This window comes from Magnolia sinica, chromosome 17, assembly GCF_029962835.1.
Source record: "Magnolia sinica isolate HGM2019 chromosome 17, MsV1, whole genome shotgun sequence".
In the NCBI taxonomy this organism is placed as follows: Eukaryota; Viridiplantae; Streptophyta; class Magnoliopsida; order Magnoliales; family Magnoliaceae; genus Magnolia; species Magnolia sinica.
The window spans coordinates 24353586-24379316 of NC_080589.1; the positions used below are offsets into that span (position 1 = coordinate 24353586).

Genomic DNA, 25731 nt, shown 5'->3' on the forward strand with positions numbered 1-25731 from the left:
GTGCATAAGCAGGTGAATAGCTTTTAGAATAAGATTCTACAAGGACTTGTGGAGAAGCCTCAATTGGGAGGATGATTTGTACAATATAACTAGCGAATCGTGTTAATCTTACCCGAATATAGTTTCTGGATTCTGGGGATTCATCTCTTATTGTTTTAGATCTTTTTCCATTTTAATGCCATTCATCGGTATGCATAACCACATTCATTTTTCATATTTAGATTTTAAATACTATGTTTTGGTCATTTCTTGCAATTAATAGATGGTAGAAATGCAGAGAGCCATGCATAGAATGGGATGATGATATTCAAATCGCGATTCCAATTTACAGCGAAAACTTGGAAAAGAAACCAATAGTCATAGATTTGGTACTTACTGAAACAAATATATTACATGGGCTGGCATCTCAATGGACGTTACGGGTGATCAACCCCTCGAATATGGCATAAAGGTCCTTATTGTCCGGACCGAAAATCTCATCGGCCTTTCGTAGAGTTTCCTGGAAAATGGTTTATGAAAAACCTCTGGAATGAGACTCATACATATGGAAAATGTGGACAAGCTACCCAGAGAAAAAGAAATGAATGGCTTGAAACCATTTACCTCTCTTGATTGCTTGTGTGAATTCAATTCTTTGACATTGGCTAGAAACGCACCGAACTGCTCGTAAGATAAACGGCTCCTACATTAAATAAAAGGAGCATGATTAGGATCTGAAAGGCCTGTTCACTTGAGACAACATTCTGTATAAGCATTTAATGTTCACCAGATGAGGAATAATAGAGTATGGTCTAAAAACTCAGCAACTTGGACTGACTCGTTGGGTCCTAAGTTGAGTCAGGACTCATCGAAGTCGGGGTTGAATTGGCCCAACTTGCCCCAGTTGGAGGTGACCCGTTGTATTGAACCAGATTGGGTCCTATCGAGTCCGACTCGACTTGGACGAGTCGAATCAGACTCATTCGAGTCTTACAACCATGTAATAGAGTATTGATGATTAAAGATGTATATGGTACCACGATGTGCCCACTCCTTAAAGGCCGGGGCCTTTAGTTCGGTGATTGAGAACTTTATCGGCCCCATCATGGACAAGGGGATGGCCCCAAAATCTCCATCATCTGAAGATCCTAAACTATTTGACCTTTAGCCCTTTTCTTACCTGACCATGGTTGGACTGTTTTCTTAACCCTCCATTCACATGCCAGCAATCAAAACAGATCGTCCAATCTGTGAGATTTTTTATGCATCCTCCATAGTGGGAGCCCTCAGATCAATGGTGTTAATCGCTTAACCACAGGGCCCACTTATAACAAAAATCATGCATGCACTGATGCATCAGGACACTACCATTCCACCAGTTCAGCATGTGCAGCAGAGCACTTAACCATTGCCCTCAAAGAAAATCACCCACATTACACACAGGATCCTGACTTCTGAGGAGCATACAAGCACAAAGATAACACCACATATCCATGTACATTCGTGCTCGTGCATCAATTATGTGGCAATGAAAATGCGTGAAGTTATCCATGAACATGATGATTTTCACCATTATAGCTAAATATTCTCTACGTACCGGACTTGGCGAAAGAACTCCTTCCCGTCAATTCGACCCCGTGCTAAACAAATTATAGAAAAAATAAAATAAAAAGATTAGATGAAGCATAAGGGAATAAAAAGAAAATCACACATTTTTCAATAGCTACAATTTATACGGATAATTTGGTAATGATCTTGAGGTGTATATCATGCAAGTTATGCTAAGTTTTTGGCTTTGATGAGTGTTAATCGGAGATGATACCTATCATGGGTAGATTTTTCTATGATAGCATCAGTCTCCAAGAAGAAACCTAGGGTATTAAAAAAATTCACACCCAAAAAAAGAAGAAAGAAAAGGTCACTAATTATACTGGAAACGCTGTGTTATCCCATTCAATTTGGTTGTTGACTTCTGATGGCAGACAGTCTATCACAATTTATCATGTGAGTGAGATGACTAAAGCACCGATACAAGCCAATTTCGCAGGCACGAGATCCAAACCATTCATCTTGTGAATCACACCATGAACATGCCCTTGGCCAAAACAAAGTCCAGTCCGCTCATCAGGTGGCCCACATGTATGAGTAAATGGATGGTTAGAGAAAAATGACCAATGTCCCATATGCCACATAATACTTCCCGCCCACATGATAGTGTATGGGTTGTCAGATTTGGGGTCAGGGAATGTTCAGTATAACCATCTGATGAACGCCCCAGATCTCACACACATGCCTGGCAGAAACCCTTCACCATCTCATTTGAAAGTCCCTATTTGTGTTTGTCCACCACTGAGAAATTCCTTAATTGCAATTTGAAACAAGACATCAAGTGTAAGAATTGAATTGTCATATTTGTATTCATAATTTCAACCCCTTCAATCAACAAGTAATAAAATATACTTCATTTCAACCGGATGCAAGTTCCTAACCCATATATGGATTTTAAGTAAAGGAACTATTAGCGCATAGACAATCATTTAGTAGTATTTATTGGAAACTTTCTTTGTGCCTACCAGTTTGGGATGCAGCGTCGAGAGAGCCTGACATTGAACTGTGATGGCTTGAGGGCACTGAAGAAAATATCGAAGACCTATCATCGAACATGCTCCTCGAAGACGAAAATGACATTGAATGCCATCGTGTTGGTGATGCAGATGCAGAAAGCCTTGTCGGGGAATCTGGAGGTGTTAGCCTTGGTGTGCTAGTTTGGGATGCTAACACAAAACCATGTGATGTGCCATGCCTCGAGGCTGCAAGATGATGATAGTAAGAAGAAAGCAAACATGCTATGTGTATATGAAGACTTCACTTATTCTTGACATTGCTGACATACATGGAATCTGCATATTATCCATCTCGACTGAGCCACTATCTTCTGAATATGAACCCGTTTCAGAGAACTGAGTCTGCGCCGAAGACAAATTTAAAGGGGGCGGTGTGGCATCCTCCTCTGGCACAAATTACACAAATTTCTTAAACTGTGGAAGCATGGATTCTTTGAAGTAAATTAATTACTGATAAAAGTCGAACAACGCTGAAACTATTATTCTGAAACACTTGGATGCTTAGAGTGCATTTGGTTGCGGCAAATATCTTGAACTTTTATGATATTTTGCTCCAAATTAAACTCATTATTCATAAAATATCATGATATTCGATGCAACCAAATGCACCATTAACAATTCCAACATTGTTGATGATCACTAACTACAGTATGATTATGATACTCACCGGTAAGGTATCTGGAGGTTGGCTAGATACAACACACCTCAACACAGGCATGTATGCAAAAATGTCCAACATCCAAGATGCTCATCCAACATCCAAGTGGCAGGCAGAAGGTCCCACAAGTAAATGATCTGGCCCAAAAAAATCCACCCATTACATGGGTCCCACATGTACCAGAAAACTGGTTGGTAAAAGGAAAGGGCTTATGGTCCAAATTTTAAACATCCAATTGTGGGGCCACCTGATTACTAGACTGACATGAATTTTGGGACAGTTCACCTATATGGTGGGGCCCGGCTGTTGAGTGGCTTGGATGTTGTACATGTTGGTGTGTCTGCCTGCCTATAGGTGTGTGTGTGTGTTGGTAGGTGCCTGTGGGATTAGCACCCTGGTACTGGATATAAGCAGTACTATACCTCTGAGGGCAGACCCAGATGGAAAACTAGCAGTTCTCTGCTTGGCAACAGCATGGGTACCTCCTGCATGCTATACCATAGATGATTTAGTTAGACACATGTCTTCTTGACTCCAAATGACAGAAAGTTCAAATCTACTTCCAATGCATAGAAAACAATTAAGAGGTTTACTTGAATACATCACGGCATATTACAATACAATATGTGGGGACCTTAGCCTTTGAATCTGGATCATTTCCGAATAATCCATGTTGTTTACAGGATATTTTTCACTGTGTATGGTGGATATATAACAAATAAAAGCTCCCCATTGGATTATTCCCATCCTTTTATAATTTGGCTATTTTGCTTTGAATATGGGCAGTCACCATAGTCTCTGTATAATTGAAGGCATGAAATATTCGAACTAAGCGTTTCTTTTTTCAGGCATCCCCATCCAGAGCCTTATCACATAAACAGTTTGGGTCATTGAAAAAGACCCAAATCCAGCGGCTGCAGTCCCGATGTTTCTTATCGTAATATGTTAGGATGTGTTCGAGCAAACCTCAATTAAACTAGCACAATCAACTTAATGAGCCTTTTAATAGTGTTGAGGTAGGTGGCAAAAGGAAACCCATGAATTCATGATTTCTGTTGATTAGATAACTTACAGAATTTTCGTCATCCTCTTGAAGTGACTGCATGAGTGTTTTCCTGAATACTTCCAACTGCATATGTTGTAAAACGGTAAGGCCTCGCATTATGAAATAGAAAATCCAACACTAATTCGATAGAACTATTTCTTGTTATTCCCTTTCCCCAAGTATTTCATGGATTTGTTTTCTGCATAAATCCATAGAGGTATTGTATGAAGCTCAATCTAAAGAACCGTTTTTTTTTTCTTTTTCTTTCAGGCAGCTAAAGTAGAGGCGGAGTCCACCTTATGACAATCTAAACCGTTTGCGTAGTTTGCCCCATCATGGAATGTGCCATGCTCCAACATCTCCCCTATCAGATGATCATCTAAAATGGGCAATAAAACCAAAGGTTTATATTTAACAGGGCCCAGTCAGACGGTTAGGATCATCTCATTGGTGACATTTGGCATGAGTTATCCAGCATGGATCTCACCATATGTGCAATTTGCATCGCCAAAAGATGGGGCACATACTTGTAAGTTTGTTGGGCTGAGCAAATGCTTGATTAAATATCATATTTTTCCTGTTATGTATAAAGCCTAGAAGCAAATAACCAAAGAACAGCAATTAAGCTAGCTGATGCAGAGAGAGAGGCAAGTGCAATTGAGTGATACCATTTGCATGAAATCATGACATTCACAAGTAACTCTGAGTTTCAGTTCCCATGATGCATCTGCATGTTCCCACTTGTGTTTTTTTTTATGGCATCAGTTCTCATAAAATAAGATCTAGTCAGGTGTCCATAGTTTATCAGCAAAAAGATGTTTATTTACGTTCAGCATCTGATGTGGTTGCTCAAAGAATGATCGGTTAAAAATAATGAACTCATTCCGCAAGAAAAGTTTGGACAAGATTATGAGGATGAGAAGGAAAATGAAGGCTTGTTCAGTTACCTAGGATAGGACTTAGAAATGATTGGTGAATCAAGATTCGTAAATCCGACCTCGAATGGCTGGGACAAGACCATGATGATTGTTTTAGATATGGGATGCTCTATAGCCCATCTACGGCCATTTATGTTTACAACATAATGCGTATTTTTGCTTTTGTTGCTCATGGCATTATTGTCATTATTAAAAACCGTATTAATAAACACAATATCAGAGTGACCAAGCTAAGAATGCCACTAATGTGGAAAGATATCTATTTGCAATGCAGCTTTAGCTATTCCATTATTGAGGTGATAGAGTCCATTTGGGCTAATCTCTCCTTTTCTCTTCTTCTTTTCATTCTCTCCTCTTTTTCTTCTTCTCTCTCTCTCTTTTTTTTTTTTTTTTTTATAAATCATGATACATGGTATCAGAGTGACCAAGCCTAGAAAGCCACTGATGTGGAAAGATATCTATCCGCATTGCAACTCTAGTTATTCTACTATTAAGGTAATAGAGTCCATTTGCTTCATGCCCTCCAATTATCTTTTCCGTTTTTAGATACCAGAATTCACAATAAAAAGGATAAAATGTGACAGAATAATATTAAGGACTTGGTTAGCTTACTCATAGACAAAAACTAAAAGCAAATTTAGGAATGTAAAGTACCGATGACAATGAAAACGATGGGTAGGGCAAGCAGTACCCAACCCAAACACAGGGTTTGAAGTATCATCTACTAATGTGATAGAAGAAATGGATGATGATTGTACTAATTGAGACAATTCACTATTCTTCCCAATAATATGATCTCAATGTCCAAAGGAATACTATCAGACGATGCAAGACAAATGATATCTGAATGCGCAAGAGCAGTTGTGGATGATGATGTGTGAGTGGAATGATCCTTCAGAAGTCTGACATATTCTTCATTGGACAGTGTAACTATATCACCTGTAGTACTGGGCTCAGAGGCGGAGGAGATAGGCTTAGAGATATAACCCTCGATACCATCAAAGAAATTACAAATCTCATTTGCCAAGGCAGACTTACCAACAAGGTCCCAACATGTATCAGTTGTGTGGTTACTAAGAGTCTAAGACCACAATGAATGTGTTGCCTATTAAGTTATGTGCCAAATGTATCAAAAAATCAGTTTGGATTTAAGCCGGGAAATTCAACCATTGAGGCTATTCTCCAACTTAGACAGCTAATGAAGAAATAAAGGGAGGAGGAAGGATCTCCGCATGGTCTTTATTGACAATAGATAAAGCACAAGATAGGGCCCCTAAAGAGATAATCCGTTGGGTGTTAATAAAAATAAGTGTCTCAAAAGGATATGTTGACATGATTAAGGATATGTATGAAGGAGCGGTACTAAACGCGAGGATCACCGTGCTGAGACGAGTGAGTTTCCTTTTCTCTAAGAGTAAATTTTGATTTATTAAAGCATCAATAACCGACAACGAAATTCTAGCCTAGCCAACAACGCAGTTGATACCTTTCATCAGTGGTTGGCATCAAGTCCTTAGCATTTTGCATTGCTTATGAACAAGTTAACGAGGCATTTAGAAGAATAGGTCCCATGGTGTATGTTGTTTGCAGATGGCATCCTTTTGATTAAGGAGACGAGGCAGGGGGTAAATGCAAAGCTAGAATCATGGAGGGAGCTTAAGAATCTAAAGGTTTTTAAATCAACTAAACTAAAACAGAGTATATAAAATGCAATTTTAGTAACAATAGGAGTGGTTGGGACATTTTCCATTTTCCCAATTTTCCATTTCATAAGGGCCGTTACCAACTTATGTCTTTTAATTCCTATTGGAAATTCATTCAAAGAATTCCAACTTCAGCATATAGACTCTAATTTGTAAAAATTATTATTAAAAAAAAAAAAAAGAAAAAAAAAAGACACATGATTATACAAAATGAGCTGATGTTTATACCCCTCTTTCAACTAATACACCCCCTTTGCCCTCAGATAAGCTCAAAGGGGTGTAAAGGTATCAAAAACAGGGGTGTAAATATCAAATTCCTGATTTTTGTTTAAATGCAGAAATTATTAGATTTTTGTTACCTTGGAAACATCTCTGGTAAGCTTCTTGACAGTGCCGGAAAGCGAGGAATTCTCGTTCAAGAGATTTTCCTGCAGCCACCAAAAAATCGGTCGAGTCAGCACGGACCGAGTCAGGAGACCGGTTTTCTGTACTTCTCACCTTCTCCTCTTCGGCTCGGGAGAGTTTGTCGGAGGCGTCGGCGAGCGAAGCGTCGAGGGCGTGGATCTGAGCCTGCAACTCGGCGATGAGGTCCTCCTTCTCGGCGATTTTCTGGCGCAGCCTGGAGGACTCGGACTCAAGCTTGGAGACACGTGTCGCGAGAGCGATGGAAGTGATTTTGCGGGCTACGTCCAGCTGCTCGAAGGGGTCGGATGGGAGGACCGCCAGGACCGGTTCGGGCAGGTCGAAGTCCGGTCCGGCCGCCATTTTGTTATTGAACCGGAGAAACGAGATGATGATGAGGTGTCATGGAGAAGTATGTGCAGGGTCCGTAGAATAGATAGACAGATAGGAATTTGAAAAGCGTATGTGGTGGTCGTGGGTTTTGGGTCGTTATCTGGAACGTGGGGCCCACCTGATGATAAGTTGGGGAAATGATAGGTAGATCCATCTCTCTACCATACACACCTAGGATTGTTATGTGCAAATCAGGTCCGTCCATATACATGGTCTTAAAATGGATTTTCTTTTTCCTCAAAAATCAATTACATTGGACAATCGTAGGCACAGGTGGGAAGGAATAACAGTTTAACGGTTATAGCATGGGAATTAACGGCAGAAAAACTAATGGATGCTTGCCTAGCAGGTTTTACTTTTAAAACTAGCGAGACTTGTGTGACCCGGAACCAGCAATGTGGGCGCGATCCTGACCGTAGGGCCCAACTCGATGCATGTATTGTATATCCACGCCGTTCATATGTTTTGGACGCTTATTTTAAAGGGTGATTTCAAAAACGAAGAAGATACAAATTTCAGGTCTAGCCCACCGTTAAAATTTTCTTAGGGTCGCAGCGGAGTCGCGCTCGCGGTGAGATGGCTCTACCGTCCGAGTTCATCCCTGTCGAAATCGGATGGCGTACTGAGTTACTCAACTTGCTCTTATCGTACTGACTAAACTCAGTTGGGCCCACCTTGAATGTCTATCCACGCCGTCCATCCGTTTTTTCATCTAATTTAAGGGGCTGAGCCCAAAATAGAAGCATATCCAAGGATCAAGTAGATCATACCACAAGAAACAGTGGAGAAAAATAATGATTTCTAGCGTTGAAACCTTTCTAGGCCCCACAGTGATGTTTATTTGTCATCCAACCTGTTCAGAAGATCATACAGACATAGGTGAACGGAAAGAACAAATATAATCTTGATCAAAACTTTTGTGACCCTAAGAAATTTTCAACCGTAGAAGTTCAATTCAACTGTTTCCTGTGGTGTGGTCCATTTGAACATTGTATGCTTCATTTTTGGGCCTAAGCCCTAAAATTATCTGGGAAAATGGATGTACGGATAGGATAAAATACATAAATCATGGTAGACCTCGAGGAGTTTGCTCAATACGCTAGGCTCTGTAAGTTACTCATCGTGCAATCCGCTTCCATCCATGTCAAGGACATCCTTTGGTTGGAAGTTCTAACGCTCGAAACCTAAGGCCCCAACGTGATATTTGTGAGAAATCTATCCCGTTGATCTGTTTTATGACATCATTTTAGTACTCGAGACCGAAAATGAGAAGGATTCAACACTCATGTTGACGGCATTGAAGGAAAAAGTATGTAGGTAATTTCCTATAGTTGAAACCTCCCTTGGTCTACAGTGATGTTTACGTGGCATCCGTACTGTTAGCAACGTCATTACCATTGAGATGAACTGAAAACACAAATATTAGTCTGATTCAAAACTTTTGGGACCCGCGAATGTTTCAATTGTGACGTTCAATCCTCGTGCTTTCAGGCCCACTTGAGTTTTGGATCTAGATCACTCGTCCAAAATTGATCTAGTAAAATGGATGAATGGAGTAGATTTCTCACAAACATCATGGTGGGCCCACCCAGTTTTCAGCGCATGAACTTCCTATTAAAGGCTTTCGCAGGAAATCAGCGTCATTGTCTGCTCGGGCATGAATCGTCCATAATCAGTTATTGCCTGTAAACAAGGGTCCTATGTGGTGCTTCTTAATTGGGTCATGTTAAACTCACAATGGACACTGATTTCCTTCGAAAGCCTTTAACAGGAAGTTCCTGCGCTGGGAACCAAGGTGGGGCCCATTGTGATGTTTGTGAGAAATCTTTCCCGTCCATTTGTTTTGTGAGTTCTGTTGGGGACAATAGATACAGAGTTCGGAGACTCGGACTTAATGCCTCGGGTCGCCAAAGGATGTGTCAGATCCGAGGCATGGTTCACTAAACCGAGACAGAAGTTAAGTCGGTTCGGACGACACATCGGCAATCCGGGCATGCATCGGGCCGATCTTCTTATCAGATCAGCCAGCGCAAGATGAAGCCTCATCCCGAATATCTTGGGATAAGATCCCCGACCCCGAAGCTCACGGGATCGGATGAAGACTGGAGATGGGCACGATCCCATCTCCGTGATACCAGGAGAGGATCCCGCACACGATATCAGGAGGAGAATCCTCGTACGATTAAATGCTCCAGCATCTATAAAAGAGGAACCTCCATCGTCTTGTGAGGTAGGCAAAAATTCTTTCTCAAAACCCCTCAATACATTTAGACCCAGAATCCAGGCCTGACTTTGGCATCGGAGGGTCCCCTGCTCAAGCCAGGGTCTCCTTTGTCCTCTTTCCGTGCAGGTATACGAAGGTCTAAGAAGAGGACGAATCAGATTTTCGCATCAACAGTTTGGCGCCGTCTGTGGGAACCGTACAAAAAAGCCATCTCATATTTCTATATTGAATTCCATGGTGATGACTAGAAGGACGGTCCTAGAAGAAGATTTGAATGAGATTGCGATTACAGGACCAGCGGGTCCAGTTGCGGTCCCCGCAGCCCAGAACCCACCTAACAACCGCCAACGAGGAGCGACCAGAATAAGCAACAATCAGCTGGGTCGCAACGATGGGCGGTTGGACCAGGAGGTTCAAGAAATCCGGTCTGATATGAATATGATGAAGCAGATGCTGAAACGAATGTATCAGCAGCAAATGCAGCCACTCCCGCATCCTCAAGGGGAGACCGCGCACGTACCGACTGCGGCGGTTGATCCTCAACCTTCCGCGCCGCAGTCTTTCCGGCCGAGCCAACCCCAAGGCGAATCAGAACCATCTCCAGCGCAGTCGGCCAACGCTTCCCTGCCCCCGACCGATCTTCGACACAAGATAGAGTGAAGAAGGCGCAACCGCCCTTCCATGGAAGGCACGGCAGAGAGCAGTGAACCTTGGAAAGCCGATATTCAAAATTTTAAAAGAGAAGTGCGGGAAGAAATGGCGAAAGAGATGGCGGACATGAAGCATGGCCGGAATATGTATTCGACCAGATCCGAAGCAAAGGCGTCCCCCTTTGTAGACTCGGTAATGAAGGCTCGGTTGCCCGAGAGGTTTCGATTACCTCAAATCACTCCTTTCACCCGCAAGACCGACCCGACGGAGCATATCGAATGCTTCAGAACCTATATGAAGCTCCACGATGCCTTGGATGCAGTAATGTGTCGGGCCTTTTCTCTTACATTGACCGATGTAGCTCGACTGTGGTTCAAACAGTTGAAACCAAAGTCCATCAGCTCATTCGTTGAGCTGAGCGACGCCTTCCTCACCAACTTCATCGGTGGAAAAAAGAAATTGAAGCCCCCTGCACATCTGAACAACATAGTTCAAAAGCAGGGAGAGCTATTGAAAGATTATATCAAGCGTTTCAATTTCGAATTCCTTCAGGTTCGAAAACATTCAGAAGAAACGGCTCTCAATGCGCTCATGCAAGGAGTTAGAGATAAGCCATTCCTGGCATCTCTAGACAAAACTCCACCCGATACTCTGGCAGAATTTATGGCACGGTCGGATAAGTATGCAAAAGCCGAAGAAACGCGAATTCTGCGTGAAACTAAAACTTTGGTCAAAGAGTCGGCCAAAAAGGAAGCCGACTCGGCCGGAGGAAGGAAACGCAAGGATGATCAAGCGCATGATGAGCGAAGGTCAGGCAAACGACCAGATCGAAGATTTTCCACATATACCCCCCTGAACAAGACTCAGGAACAGGTATTGATGGAAATCAAAAGCGAAGGCTTTGTCAACTGGCCCAGTAAGCTCAGGAGTAATCCTAATCGGCGGGACAAGGATAAATACTGCCATTATCACAGTGATCACGGGCATAACACAAGTGATTGCCGTCACCTAAAGGAAGAGATCGAACGCCTCATAAAGGACGGCTGACTCAAAGAACATGTGGTTAAAGCTGGGGTAGCTGAGGGACGTCCGACCAAGAGTCAGCCTATGGAAGAAATCCGGACAATTATCGGCGGTCCGCGAGGTGGGGGCGACTCAAACAATGCTCAAAGGAATCATGCGAGAAAACTTAGTCAGCCTAAGTCCGAGCTTCCACTAAAGGAGAAGAAAAGGGAAAGATATTGCATTTCGTTCACAGAGGAAGATGCCCGAGGTATCTATCACCCCCACGATGACGCATTGATTGTCACCCTGACTATCGCTAACTAAAAAGTGTTCCGGATACTCGTCGATACGGGGTCATCTGCAGACGTGTTGTTTACTCAGGCTACGCCCAGTTCGGACCCCGTTAATCGGTTTTTCCGGAGGACAAGTACTGCCCGAAGGGATTGTCTCGTTACCACTCACTGCTGGTAGTGCCCCACATCAAACGACGATGATGGTCGAATTCTTGGTCGTCGATCAACCCTCAGTATACAACGCAATACTCGGCCGACCTTCATTGAGTCTCCTTCAGGCCGTGGTATCCACATACCATCTTTCACTGAAATTTCTGACTGAGTCAGGAGTAGGAATTGTCAAAGGAGACCAGCAAGATGCGAGGCGTTATTACATGATAGCTGTAAAGGGAACCGCCGATAAAAGTCCGATCAACATATCAACGATCGAATCATTGGACCCTCGGGGCGAGAGTCATGAACGAGGGCAGCCGGTCGAAGATCTTATCTCAGTCCCCTTGGTCGAAACAGATGGATCCAAGACGGTACGAATTGGCTCGTCTTTACAGTCCCCCTTGAAAGAAAAGCTGATAGCCCTGCTCCCTAGGTACGCCGACGTATTTTCCTGGTGTCATGAAGATATGCTCGAGATCGACCCCTCTGTGATGACTCATCGACTCAACATCGATCCGTCATATTGACCGATCCGACAGAAGCGACGACCGCTCGGCCCTGAACGATACGCCATCATTGAAGAAGAAGTCAACAAACTCCTCCAGGCTAATTTCATAGAAGAAATACACTATCCAAAATGGGTCGCGAATGTCGTGCTTGTAAAGAAATCCAACGGGAAGTGGCGAGTCTGTATTGACTATACTGACTTAAATAAAGCCTGCCCGAAGGATAGCTTTCCGCTTCCGAGGATAGACCAGCTAGTAGATAGTACTGCCGGACATGAGCTCCTTAGCTTCATGGATGCATATTCAGGGTATAATCAAATTGCAATGCATCAAACAGATAAATCAAAAACTACCTTTGTCACCGACAAAGGCCTTTATTGTTACCGAGTGATGCCATTTGGTCTGAAGAATGCCGGCGCAACTTATCAAAGATTAGTTAACAAAATCTTTGCTCGGCTTATAAGCCGAACCATGGAAGTATACATTGACGACATGCTCATCAAAAGTATACACGCGGCAGATCATGTGAATGATTTAGAAGAAACGTTTCTCATCCTACGGAAGTTTCGGATGAAGCTGAATCCGAGTAAATGTGCTTTTGGGGTGGGCTCTGGAAAGTTCCTCGGTTTCTTGGTTAGTCAGCGAGGAATATAGGCAAACCCTAAGAAGATAAAGACTTTAATTGATATGGAATCCCCTAAAACCATTAAGGACATCCAAAGGTTGACTGGACGAGTCGCAGCACTTAATCGGTTCCTGTCCAGAGCCACGGATAAATGTCTCCCTTTCTTCAAACAGTTGAAAGGAAGACAAACAATGGGTTGGACGAAAGAATGCGAAGCGGCATTCCAACAATTAAAATCATATCTCGGTTCTCTACCTCTCTTATCAAAACCCGAATCAGGGGAGTCCCTGCTCCTTTACTTAGCAGTATCCGAGGCAGCGGTTAGCTCGGCTTTGATATGAGAATCTGAAGGAAAGCAACTGCCGGTTTATTACGTCAGCAAAGCGTTATTGCCAGCAGAAACGAGATACCCAAGCTTGGAAAAAGTGGCCTTGGCTTTAATAACTTCCTCTCGCCGACTCAGGTCGTATTTCCATGCCCATACCATCATCGTGATGACCGATCTTCCGCTTCGCCAGGTATTGCAGAAACCAGAAGCTTCCGGTGGCTATCGAACTGAGTGAGTTTGACATTCAATACAGACCGAAGGCAGCAATCAAAGGGCAAGCCGTAGCTGATTTTATTACCGAGGGAACACCACCAACCGAACTCCCGGTCAACGATTTACCAAAGGATGTTGCAGTTCCAACAACAACCACTCCCCCGACCCTACCCTGCCCTATTCCCTGGAAACTGTTTGTCGACGGTTCTTCCAACTCGAAGGCAAGTGGGGCCGGTGGAAACCCCCGATCATACCTATATACAGTATGCCTTACGACTTGGATTCCAAGCGTCGAACAATACAGCAGAATATGAAGCATTGTTACTCGGCCTCCGACTCGCCGCTAGCATGGGAGTCACGCACCTAAGTGTTTTCAGCGATTCTCAGTTGGTTGTTAATCAAGTTACCGGTGTATACCAGACACGGAAAGACCAATTAAGAGCATACATGGAGAAAGCGAAAGAACTTATCAATGGATTTCAACTCTGTCGTGTCACTCGGATCCCTCGTACAGAAAATGGCAAAGCCGATTTATTAGCAAAGATCATCTCCGCCGATGAAGACGATATACCCAGGTCCGTCCCTGTCGAATACGTCGATAAGCCGAGTATAAATGAACCAATTAGCGAGGCCGTCAATACAATCGACTCGGAACCATCCTGGATCGATCCAATCTACCAATACCTTGACAAGGGAAAGCTGCCTGAAGATCGTGCTAAGGCTCGACGAGTTAAGATCCGAACCTCTCGTTACACCATACTCAACGGAACCCTCTATAAGAAAGGTTACTACGCTCCGTTGCTGCGGTGCCTCAAACCCAGTGAGGCGAACTATGTATTACGTGAAATCCATGAAGGAATCTGCGGAAACCACTCTGGAGGGCGATCTCTCGCCCACAAGGTCCTACGACAGGGATATTACTGGCCCACTATCCAACACGACGCTCGCAAGCTCGTCCAAAAATGCGACAAATGTTAACGGTTCGCGGCAATTCCGAGGCAAGCCCCCGAGGCACTGACGCCGATGACTGGTCCATGGCCCTTCGCACAGTGGGGTGTCGACATCATAGGTCCACTCCCTATGAAAAAAGGTCAGACCAAGTTTGCTGTGGTAGCAGTGGATTATTTCACGAAGTGGGCCGAGGCAGAGCCATTAGCTAAAATAACCGAGCAGAAGATCACCGAGTTTGTATGGAAAAACATTATCTGCTGATTCGGAGTACCCCGTACCATTATTACAGACAATGGAAGGCAATTTGATAATAGGAGCTTTCGCGAGATGTGCGACAACCTCGGAATCAGAAACGTCTATTCTTCACCTCATCATCCTCAAACTAACGGACAAGTTGAGGCGGTTAACAAGATTATCAAGCAACATCTTCGGACCAAGCTTGACCGGGCCAAAGGAGCATGGGCCGAAGAGCTCCCGAAAATTCTTTGGGCTTACCGAACTACAGCTCGAACCGCCAAAGGAGAAACTCCCTTTTCACTCGCGTATGGCTCGGAAGCCGTCACTCCCGTTGAAATCGGATTACCTTCGGCTTGAATCACTTCGTTCAATGCGGAAGAAAATGAAGAACTCCTTACACTCGGGCTCGACCTTCTGGACGAACAAAGGGAAGTGGCGCGGCTGGGCACAGAGGCACGGCAACGACAAGTGGCTCGGTTCTACAATACTCGAGTTAAGATCAGGAGGTTTCGAATGGGAGATATGGTTCTCCGAAAAGTATTTTCCAATACCAAGGAATTTGGATCGGGTACGTTGGGACCAATTGGGAAGGACCCTATATCGTCTCGGGCACCATCCGACCAGGAACGTATCGGCTAGAAGATCTAAACGGACAATCATTGCCTCATCCTTGGAACGCTGAGCACCTCAAGATTTACTATCCTTAGCTCGGTACTCAATGTTTAAAGACTCTGAACTAAGAAAGATTAAAGCCAAGTCAAATGAATAAAACTAAGCGTTTTGTTTCATCAACCACATGCGAGTACAACATGTGAATACATCGATTCAAAAAAAAAAACACAAGGGGCCCTGGTTACTGTCCTCCGGTTGGAACGGTACCCGAAGCATTCTCGCATGTACCAGCCTCATCCCCAGCAGTGACTTCAGCAGCGGCGTCCGGATTCTCGGATTCCGAGGCTCCTCCACCCTCGATTTCTGAGAGATCAAGGTCAGGAAAAGATTTTTTTATGTCTTTGACACATTCCAGAAATCCGCTTTGGAACAAGCGATCCCTCTCATCCTCGAACTCCGCTGACTCAAGGAAAGCTTGGACGGCTTGGTCCCTAGCCTTCTCAGCCTCCCGAGTCTTCTCGTTGGCCTGCTGAATATGCCCCGCCGCCTCAAGCTTAGCCCGAGCCAAGTCATCTGCACAAGAAGCATGGACTGCGAGAACTCATCGGTTCTCTTCTTCAACTCTGGAAAGGAGAGCCAATACCCGAGTAACCTCGGCTTGCGCTTCATCAAGGGCTCTCCTGAAGAAAGCCGCCTCTGCTTTTGCGTCTTCGGCAGCTTTCCGGGCAAGGGCCGCCTTGCCTATCAGAACGCCGACCCAAGTTTTGGCATCCTCGCGTTGCCCTTCGGCTTCCGACAGAAGAGTCTGCAGCCGACGAGTCGAAGATAACTCTTTGCTGGCCTTAACCAAGCAGGGAGCGAGTTCAAAAAGCACCCTTGCTGCATGGCCGATGGTTTGCGATGAAGGAGCGTTGTAGAGACTGATGAACTCTTTTCGCTCCCATGGGCTAGGGCCCAGGGAACCATCCCCGACACCACCTTCTGCAGGACGGACGGCCCTTCTTGGTTCGTTTCCTCCCCTCTGGAGGATGCAGTCCTCATCTCTTCTTCCCCTCTGGAAGACGCAGCCCTAGTCTCTTCCTCCTGTCTCGGAACATCCGTTGCAACGTGTCCCGAGTCGGGTGCCGCCTGAGGTTCCGAGGCTGCTGCCACCGTCACTTCCACCCTTTCTTCCGGGTCAGAAATTACGACGACAGTAGGGGCAGAAGAACTCGCAGGCTCCTTCTCCTTCCGCACCACTCTTTGTCTCTTCGGCGGCCGAGGCTCCGGCAGGAAGAACCGATCGCGGAGGAGCCTTTAACTTCGAAACCGCCTAAGAGGAGGACGAGCTCCAGTCATTTCCGAGGGGGCCGATTCGGGAACAATCTGAGATGGGGTCGAGCTTCGGGCAAATCTAAAAAAAAAAAAAAAGAAGTAAGTCGGGGGAATTCAGAAGATACATGAAGATACATTTTCAATTACTCATACTATGAGTCTAGACCTGCGAGATGAAGACGCTCCGGCTGTAAGAGCACCTTCCAGGACCTCTCGGATCCAACGCCTCAACTCTTTGATCCGAGCTGAAGCACTAGAGCCGAGCTTTTGCCGCTTCTTCAGAATATCTGCCAGACACAAGCCCGTCAGACTCAGAATATTACAAAAATAAAGAAGGGCAAGAGAGAAGACCCAAGTCACCTGCTCTCTGGAACCCCCGAGGAACACGAGTCTCGTAAGACCCGGACTCAGCCGTCTCCCAGCGACCGCAGGCCCAAAACCAATGTTCTCTCCAATGTTTGTTGGAAGTGGGAGGGTCAGTTATTAGGGAGCCGCCTCCGCCCCGCCAAGCAGTGAAGACATAAAAGCCGGGGTAGTTCGGGTTCACGCGCACTTGGTATAAGTGGAGAAATTGCCGATCGTTAGCGGTGGTCGCTCCATCTCAGCCCACAACACCGCACATCCGAATAAGTTCCTCCACCCATTCGGAACTATTTGCCCCGGGGCAATCTGAATACGAGATAAAACTCCCCGGACAATGGCCTGAAGGGGCAGACGCAAGCCGCATTGCATCGAGACTTGGTAGATCGCGACCGCCCCAGCAGGAGGATGATCCGGCAAGTCATTCGGACGGGGGAGATAAGTGATAACCGATTCGGGGATGTGATACCCGATTCGGATTCTATCTAAATCCGCCTCAGTTAAAACTGAAGGAACCGGGCTGCTTAGATCATCCCCCGATCCTTCTCCTTCAGACTCGGCATGTGCCAACTTATCAACAGGAACCGGCCCAGAGGTTCCCTCGGCAATCAATATTTTCTCTTCCTCCTCCTCTTCTTCCTCCATGCCCCTTGGAAGATTAGGCCTTCCCGGGCGGGTTATTAAAGACGACCCACCACGAGAAGGATCAACGGAAGCAGGGGGCTCCGCCGGAGCTTCAGTGACCCTCTCAAAAAGAAAAGTAGCGTTCGCATCAACTGTTATCTCTGTCAGTAAGGAAGGCGATTCCGCAACATTCCAAAAACGTTGCGCTTCCCCTTCATCTCCGGAAACTCCCTCCTGGAGACTTCGAGAACCTCTAGCCGCCATTATCACTAAATAAAGAGGAAGGGGAGACTCACCGGAGGGAGGAAGGAAAACGGAAATGGCGAAAGGAGCCGCTGACAGTTAAGAAAGAGGAAAGGAAGAAGGCGAAAGACCGAAAAAGCTCCAAAGGAAATGCAAAGCGGGAATAGCAGTAGAAGTTCGAAATGCGGGACCCCCACCATTTTATAAGATTGCCATGTGGCGGAAGCAATTAATGGGGAAATGATTCGACGCCTGCATCGACTCCCCCACTCGACACGTGGCGCACGTCGACTAACGACAATAATGCCCTTGCTACGTGTCCAACCCTCATTGGCGGGGCGAGCGATTTGACGGCTGTCGGCGCATGCGATGTCAGAAACTGAACCGTCTCCCGTCAAAGGCGACACAGAATGCATTAAATGACTACTTATTGTCTCGGACTAAGTTATGAACCGACTCAAAACTCGCTACTCCTAAGTGTCATATGAAACACACGGAGTAAGGGGGCTTACTGTTGGGGACAAAAGATACAGAGTTCGGAGACTCGGACTTAATGCCTCGGGTCGCCAAAGGATGTGTCAGATCCGAGGCATGGTTCACTAAACCGAGACAGAAGTTAAGTCGGTTCGGACGACACATCAGCAATCCGGGCATGCATCGGGCCGATCTTCTTATCAGATCGGCCAGCGCAAGATAAAACCTCATCCCGAATATCTTGGGATAAGATCCCCGACCCCGAAGCTCACGGGATCGGATGAAGACTGGAGATGGGCACGATCCCATCTCCGTGATACCAGGAGAGGATCCCGCACACGATATCAGGAGTAGAATCCTCGTATGATTAAATGCTCCAGCAGCTATAAAAGAGGAACCTCTATCGTCTTGTGAGGTGGGCAAAAATTCTTTCTCAAAACCCCTCAATACATTTAGACCCAGAATCCAGGCCTGACTTTGGCATCGGAGGGTCCCCTGCTCAAGTCAGGGTCTCCTTTGTCCTCTTTCCGTGCAGGTATACGAAGGTCTAAGAAGAGGACGAACCAGATTTTCGCATCAACAAGTTCATTTTAGGATATAAAGTAAAAAATGAACCGTATATAATAGTCAAGTGGGCCAAAAACGTGATAATTGAATGTCCACAATTGAAATATTCATGGGCAACAAAAGTTTTAAATCATGCTAATATTTGTGTTTTCAGTTCATCCTAGTATGAATGACGTTATCAACAATACGAATGGCATGTAAACATCACTGTCGAACCCAAGGAGGTTTCAACCGTGGGAATTTCCCTAACCTCCTTTTCCTTTAGTACAGCCCACCTGAGTCTTGGATGTAATAACCCATTTTATCGTGGGAACCAACCCCATCGTCTGCTTGCGTGTGGCCCACCTGAGTTTTGGATTAGCCTTATTTTTTGCCTCATGTCCTCTCATGGTCAGGCCAAGATGATGGATAGAGTGAATTTATAACATCATTAGTGGGACCCACCACATCTTTTTTTTTAAAAAAAAGAATTATCTACTTCTACACATCACCGCCGGAACCAACCCACTCCTCGACTTTCTCTATTCTTCCTTTTTCGTACAGTAATGGGCACCGAACCCTCCCACTAAACGAAATTGTCCCATATTCCCCACTCTTCCATTCTGTTTCTCGCCCGCTAAAAATAATAAAATAAAATAATAAAATAAAAACCAATCAAATCAAAAGGAGAGAGAAAGAGATAAGATAAGGAAAGCTCTGTAGATCAAGAGAGAGATTGATATTGAATCATGTCCTTTCAAGTTAGATCAACAGAAATTTTTTTTAAAGGCAGGTAATCTTATATGAATTTGGAATTTTATATTTCTATGTTTTTAAATTCGAAATTTCTATGTAATTTTATTTATAATTAATTAATTATAATCTATATAATAGGTTAGTTAATCCTTTAATTTTTAAATAAATTATTCTGCATTCTTAGTGTGATTCTAACTCATATATAAAATTTAAATACTTCTATCTATTAAATTTTTGTTATAAAAATTAATATATAATTAATTTAAAATATAAAATTCTTGAGAATTATTAATTTTAAATTATTACTAAAAATGTTTATGTAAATTTATGGTTTCAATTTGTTACAATTTATAGACTCTTTTGAATTGAATTGTTTTACTATCAATAATATAAAACCCACTTTAAATTTATGGATTTATTAATTAATTGAAATTCTTTTATATCTAACTTCAAATTAGTCCAGAAATTTGTAAAAAAATAATAATAATTAATGTTATAAATTAATTAACTTAAATACAAATTATAAGAAAATTTGATGTATATAAATTAAATTAGTAGCATAAATCCTCTTGAAGATTTTAAAATTTTAATTTGATGTATGATTAATATTTTGGAATAATTAATTCAATAAATTCAATATATACAAATATAGATCTAGGAATTTAGATTTGTTGATTTATTAACCTAAATCAAGAATTACCTTAAGATGTTTAATTGAGTTATGAGTTTATATTATAATTTAAATTGTATTTACTATTTATAAAATTAATAGTAATTACGCTCACTTGGAATATGAATTCAATTCAAATATTAAGAACTAAATCTATTTGAAATTAATTAAATAAGATTAAGATTATTTATGGAATTGTTTAGAATTATAGAATTTGGTGTTTAGTAATTAATATAAACTTTAGTATATATGGTTAAATAATTATTTAAGTTAGAATTTTAATATCATAATTTTTATATTATTTTAAAATTAAAAAATTAATTAGTTATGTCAAAATTTTAAAAAAATAATTAGTTATATCAATATATAAAATATAAAAAGAAAATCACAAATTAAGAGCTTAAATAAAATTTTCAAAAAAGTCAAGGGCTTGGCATAAATGTTCACATTGTTACGAAACACGGCTTGTACCTCAGAAAATTTAAATTTACTGTCAGTTACAATAAACAGTCTTTTTATAATTTTATGGACTAAATTTTTATCAGCATTAATTTATGCACCTTAATAGATTTTGTATTGTAGCGTAGAAATTATATTTATTAATTAATTTATTGCTAATTTTAGAATTATTTATATCGTTCATGCTCTTCTATTTAAAATAAATAAATAAATTATATTTGTATCAGCAAGTAGGGCAATCGTGCCCCTTGGTTGAAAGACCCTAAAGCTAGAAAGTAAGATAATTGTGTCCCTTAGGTGAGAGACCCTAAAGTCAGTAATTAGGGCAATCATGTCCCTTGGGTCAAAAACCCTATAACCCGTTGGATCCTTCGGAGTCTCCTTTGTGTACAACATATGAGTACAATTGTGTGCGTGGACATACATTAGAAGTACAACTAGAGCAATAGTTAGACCAGCTAAAGTATAAATGGATCCCTCACCACGAAATACCGGTGCATAGGTGTTAATGCAACGTGGTCATATACTGAGTAGGTATTGTAATTAATTCTAAATGTTTATTTAATTAATTTTGTTGAATCATTAAATAGTATCGCATGCATATCATTTTTACATTCATTTTATTCGATGTTAGCATAAGTCATGTTGTTGTGTTTATTCTAAATATATAACTTACTTAAAGACATAAGAAATTTAGAACTTTAGAGTTGTATCTGAGACGATCCTATTAAATCGTTGTACTCACGTTAAATTTAAACCATACAGTACCGAGTTGGAATATTTTGAGCATGCGGGCCTTTATTATTAGTTACATTAGGTTTAGTTTGAAATTTCAATGTCAATGTAATAAATTAAGTTACTTAATTTAATTAGTTGTTCCAATTATGGATGTATGAATAATGTTGCCTAATTAAGTTTAAAAATTTGTAGTTGTCCTCCTTTATTTTATATGTACATAGCCTTGTGGGAGTATTTACTTGTGCATTAATGATAACATATAAATTGTAGCTTACGTGCTTGGAATTTGGGTATTGAGTAGCCCTACTTGGGTACCCAAATTTTGGGTCGTGACATGTGATCCTACTCAATTTTAGTTTACTCTCCTAAAATGAGCTCACAAAACGGATGGACGGAGCAGATTCCTGACAAACATTATGGTGAACCCCACTTAAGTTTACAGCGCAGGAACTTCCTGTGAAAGGATTTCGCAGGAAATCCGCGTCCAGTCACAGGATTCTTATGACCCCTAATTAATTGGAAACGGATTGGTTGGTGGCTGGTGGTCGGTGCTCTGTGGGTCCCACCATGATGTATGTCTTTCATCCATTCAATCCGTATATTTTTATAGATCATTTTATGTTATGAGACCAAAACTTAAGTGTATCCCAATCTCAAGTGGACCACATTACAAGAAACAGTGTTGAATGAACAACGACCATTAAAATTTTTTTAGGGGCCATAAAAGTTTTGGATCAAGCTGATCTTAGTTTTTTCCCTTCATCTGGATCTGTATGACCTAATCAACAGATTGGATGTCAAATAAATAGTACAGTGGGCCTTAGGAGGATTTTAATGATGGATATCCAATCACTAGTTTTCCTGTGGTGTGGTCCAAATGAGATTTATATTCCTATAATTTTTTGGATCAAGACCCTAACATGATTGGTAAAAATGGATGAACAGAATGGATGAAGCATATTCATCATGGTGGGTCCCACAGAGCACTAACCACCAGCCACGGAGCTGATGGTAGGGGGAGTAGTCAATCCGTTCCCTAGTTAATTTGCACCTGTTAATGAGATGGAGAGAGAGCTCTACGACGAGTAGCAATAGGTCAAGTTGTGCTCGGGCAACTGGCCTAAACTGTTTCTAAAGCTAAGCGGGTAGTTGGTTGGACTTGGGTTAGAAAATCGACTTTTTTAAGGTCATTTGGCAACATGGACTTAGTGTATTCGAATGCATTCAAGACCCAAAAGTTGTTTAACAATATGAGAGTCTATTTGTGTAACGCCCCGACTTTTCAGGACCCGAGTATATGACCCGTGTCCTAAAAACTCGAGTGTTAACTTTAAAGGATGGTCAAATTTGAGTGTACATTTTTTTTTCTTCATCAGAGTAAACAAATGAGCGTAGAGTGGATAAATCGACATAAAGGAAAATTTCATTATCGTTCAAATATACAAGAAGCTACCCATAATGACTTATACAAACCAATGTCTCTGAATTTAAACAAGTACAAGATTTACATGATTTAATATATGAAGAATAACAGAAGGCATATAAACATAAGCCGCGAGATTAGCAGTTCCTCCAAACAAATACAGTCATGCATCCCTAGCGATCGTACCATACTCCTCATCAAGTCTGAACAAGCATATTACTTAAGCTACTTGTATTACCTGTACGATTGTATATTTTATGGATGAGTGGCCAACTCAGTGTGAATTCCCCTCAAGATTACATACCACCGCATTAGGTAAGAAATAGTATAAAACATCCAGACAACTAAAACAGAGTAAATGCAGTCTTATTAGGTGCATGGATGCATGAATGCAATCATCGGCCCGGGTAAATCATCCGGACAATCAGTGCCCCAGGAAAAACATCCAGACAGGCAATGGGGTCGTCACCCAAGGATGTGACTGATCATCAGCGCAACACGCAGCGTAATTGTATGGGCATGAATGATCCAAGTCATCATCATAAATCGATCGGCTGGTCATTAGCGCAACACGCGGCGTAATCGTATGGGCATAATGATCCAAGCCGTCGTAGTATGCTATGCGTGCATGATTTGCCAGCCCATTATTAGTCCAATTGCAATCAGCCGTTTTAGAATAAGCTCACGGTCACTTTGGGGAGCACAGGGCGGAGCATAGGCCGACGGCTCGGGCATAATATCCCATGACTACCATCCTCGGCCCATGAGGCTAATATCTTGGGATGTTTAATGGAAACCTGTCGACTAGTGGCCAATCATATTACAGTATATGAGGCTTACCATCGTATGGTTGCACAGTATAAAACATCGAACCCATATAGGGAAAATACTAGGACAAAGCCATATAGGGCAATATCAAACAAGCCACATAGGGCAATTATCAAAATAGGCCTCATAGGGCGAGTATCAAAACCATGCGATAAAAGACCATCCTTGAAAATTATTGGACACAACAACCATGGATGGTAGGCCCACATTAATGATCCATTTAGACCACCACTCAATAACCACTAAGTCGAAGGTCCATTTTAATCACAACCAGTCGGGTTACATCCTAAGTATGGGTGTACATTTATAGGTGGGGGTTTCCTACTAATGTACCAGTTTAAAGTCCATAAGCAATACACAAATAATCCATAAGCATGAACAAATATACAGGATGAACATTAAGCAGGCAATATAGCAATTCACATTAAGCAGGTATAATAAGAGTATTAATTCAGCAATATTAACGATGGTTCATGAGTTCTTGTTCAAATGTACTGACATTACCTAATATTCTTATGGTTACTGATAATCTCTCAAATAATTCAAGTAATAATAATAGAATATTTACTAATGATACTATAATAGGGATTAATATATACTTAATAATTATTTTAACGAGTATTATACTAATCCCAAAAGGACAATGACAAATAGTTTCTAATGCTAATAGCCCTAGGCTATCCACAGTGAGTTTAGTCATGATAGAAAGTATTATGGTCTACCATGAATTACGAGCTTCCATAACTAGATACAGACATAGCACTCTATCTAGGTTTAGGGTTTGAAATCTAACTTATATAATTAATTGTAATAATATTAGAATGAAGTAAAATAATCAGTAATTGTCTACGTATTAACAATACTAACATTATAATCAATGACAAAATAAGAATAGCATTAATAATGATAATTGTTAATATCAAGCTTTTATAATTTATTATTAGTAAAGTTATCCTACTCGCGGTTAATCATATTGCAATAATTGTAGTAATGCTAATGAAGATGATAAATCATGGAGCTTACTTAGGGAGAGGAAGTTTACTCACATAGATTGACTTGGTAATTCAACTCGTCCTCTATTCGAGCCATAGACCCGCTCCGTGACTCGACTCAGCTGAGTCGACCCAACTTGACCTCAGCAAGGCCTGGACTAGGCCCAAGCATTATCTAGCCCAGCTGAACTCGGCCCTGACTCGGTTCCAACCGAGTCGACTCGGCCCTTCTTCAAGTTTCTCATCTTTCCTCTCTCTCTTTTTCTTCTTCTTCCCTATCTTTTCTTTTTCTGGTTTCTTCTTCCCTCTCTTCCTACTAGAACCCAGCTAGACCTAAACCAGTCCCCTGGTCAACTCATCCCAGCTGACTCAACGAGTCAACCCATGGCTCAGACCCAGACTCTCTCTTTCCTCCTCTACTCTCTTTTCTATCTTTTCCTTTCTTCTTCTTCTCTCTTCTACTTTTGCCCCTACATAGACCCACGCGTCCAACAAGGTTGCTGGAGTGAACCAGCACAACTCAACTGAAACAGGCCTACTCAGGCCGAACTTGACCCAGTTGACTCGGCAACGAGTTAGCCCATAACTCAGCCCCATCTCACCCTCTCTGTCTCCTCTCTGCCCTTTTCTTTTCTTCTCTTCCTATCTCTCTCTTTTTCTTTCTCATTTCCTCACCTCAGCGAGATCGTTGGGCCGAAACCCGGACACCAACTCGCACCAGCGAGTAGTGTGAAGTGGTGCAACGGCTGCACCCACCTCCTCTC

General features: G+C 42.4%; 1 protein-coding gene across 1 annotated transcript; it reads right to left on the reverse strand.

Annotated features, from left to right (window-relative positions):
• Positions 1-286: 286 nt before the first annotated feature.
• Positions 287-7800, reverse strand: LOC131231004 (uncharacterized protein At4g15545). Its single transcript, XM_058227053.1, has 9 exons — positions 7446-7800; positions 7307-7375; positions 4334-4390; positions 3684-3753; positions 2873-2989; positions 2553-2789; positions 1577-1619; positions 604-682; positions 287-499 (listed from the first exon to the last, which is right to left on the reverse strand). Exons 1-9 carry the CDS (start codon positions 7710-7712, stop codon positions 407-409), a joined length of 1032 nt encoding a protein of 343 aa, XP_058083036.1. The 5' UTR covers positions 7713-7800; the 3' UTR covers positions 287-406.
• Between the last annotated feature and the right edge of the window lie 17931 nt (positions 7801-25731).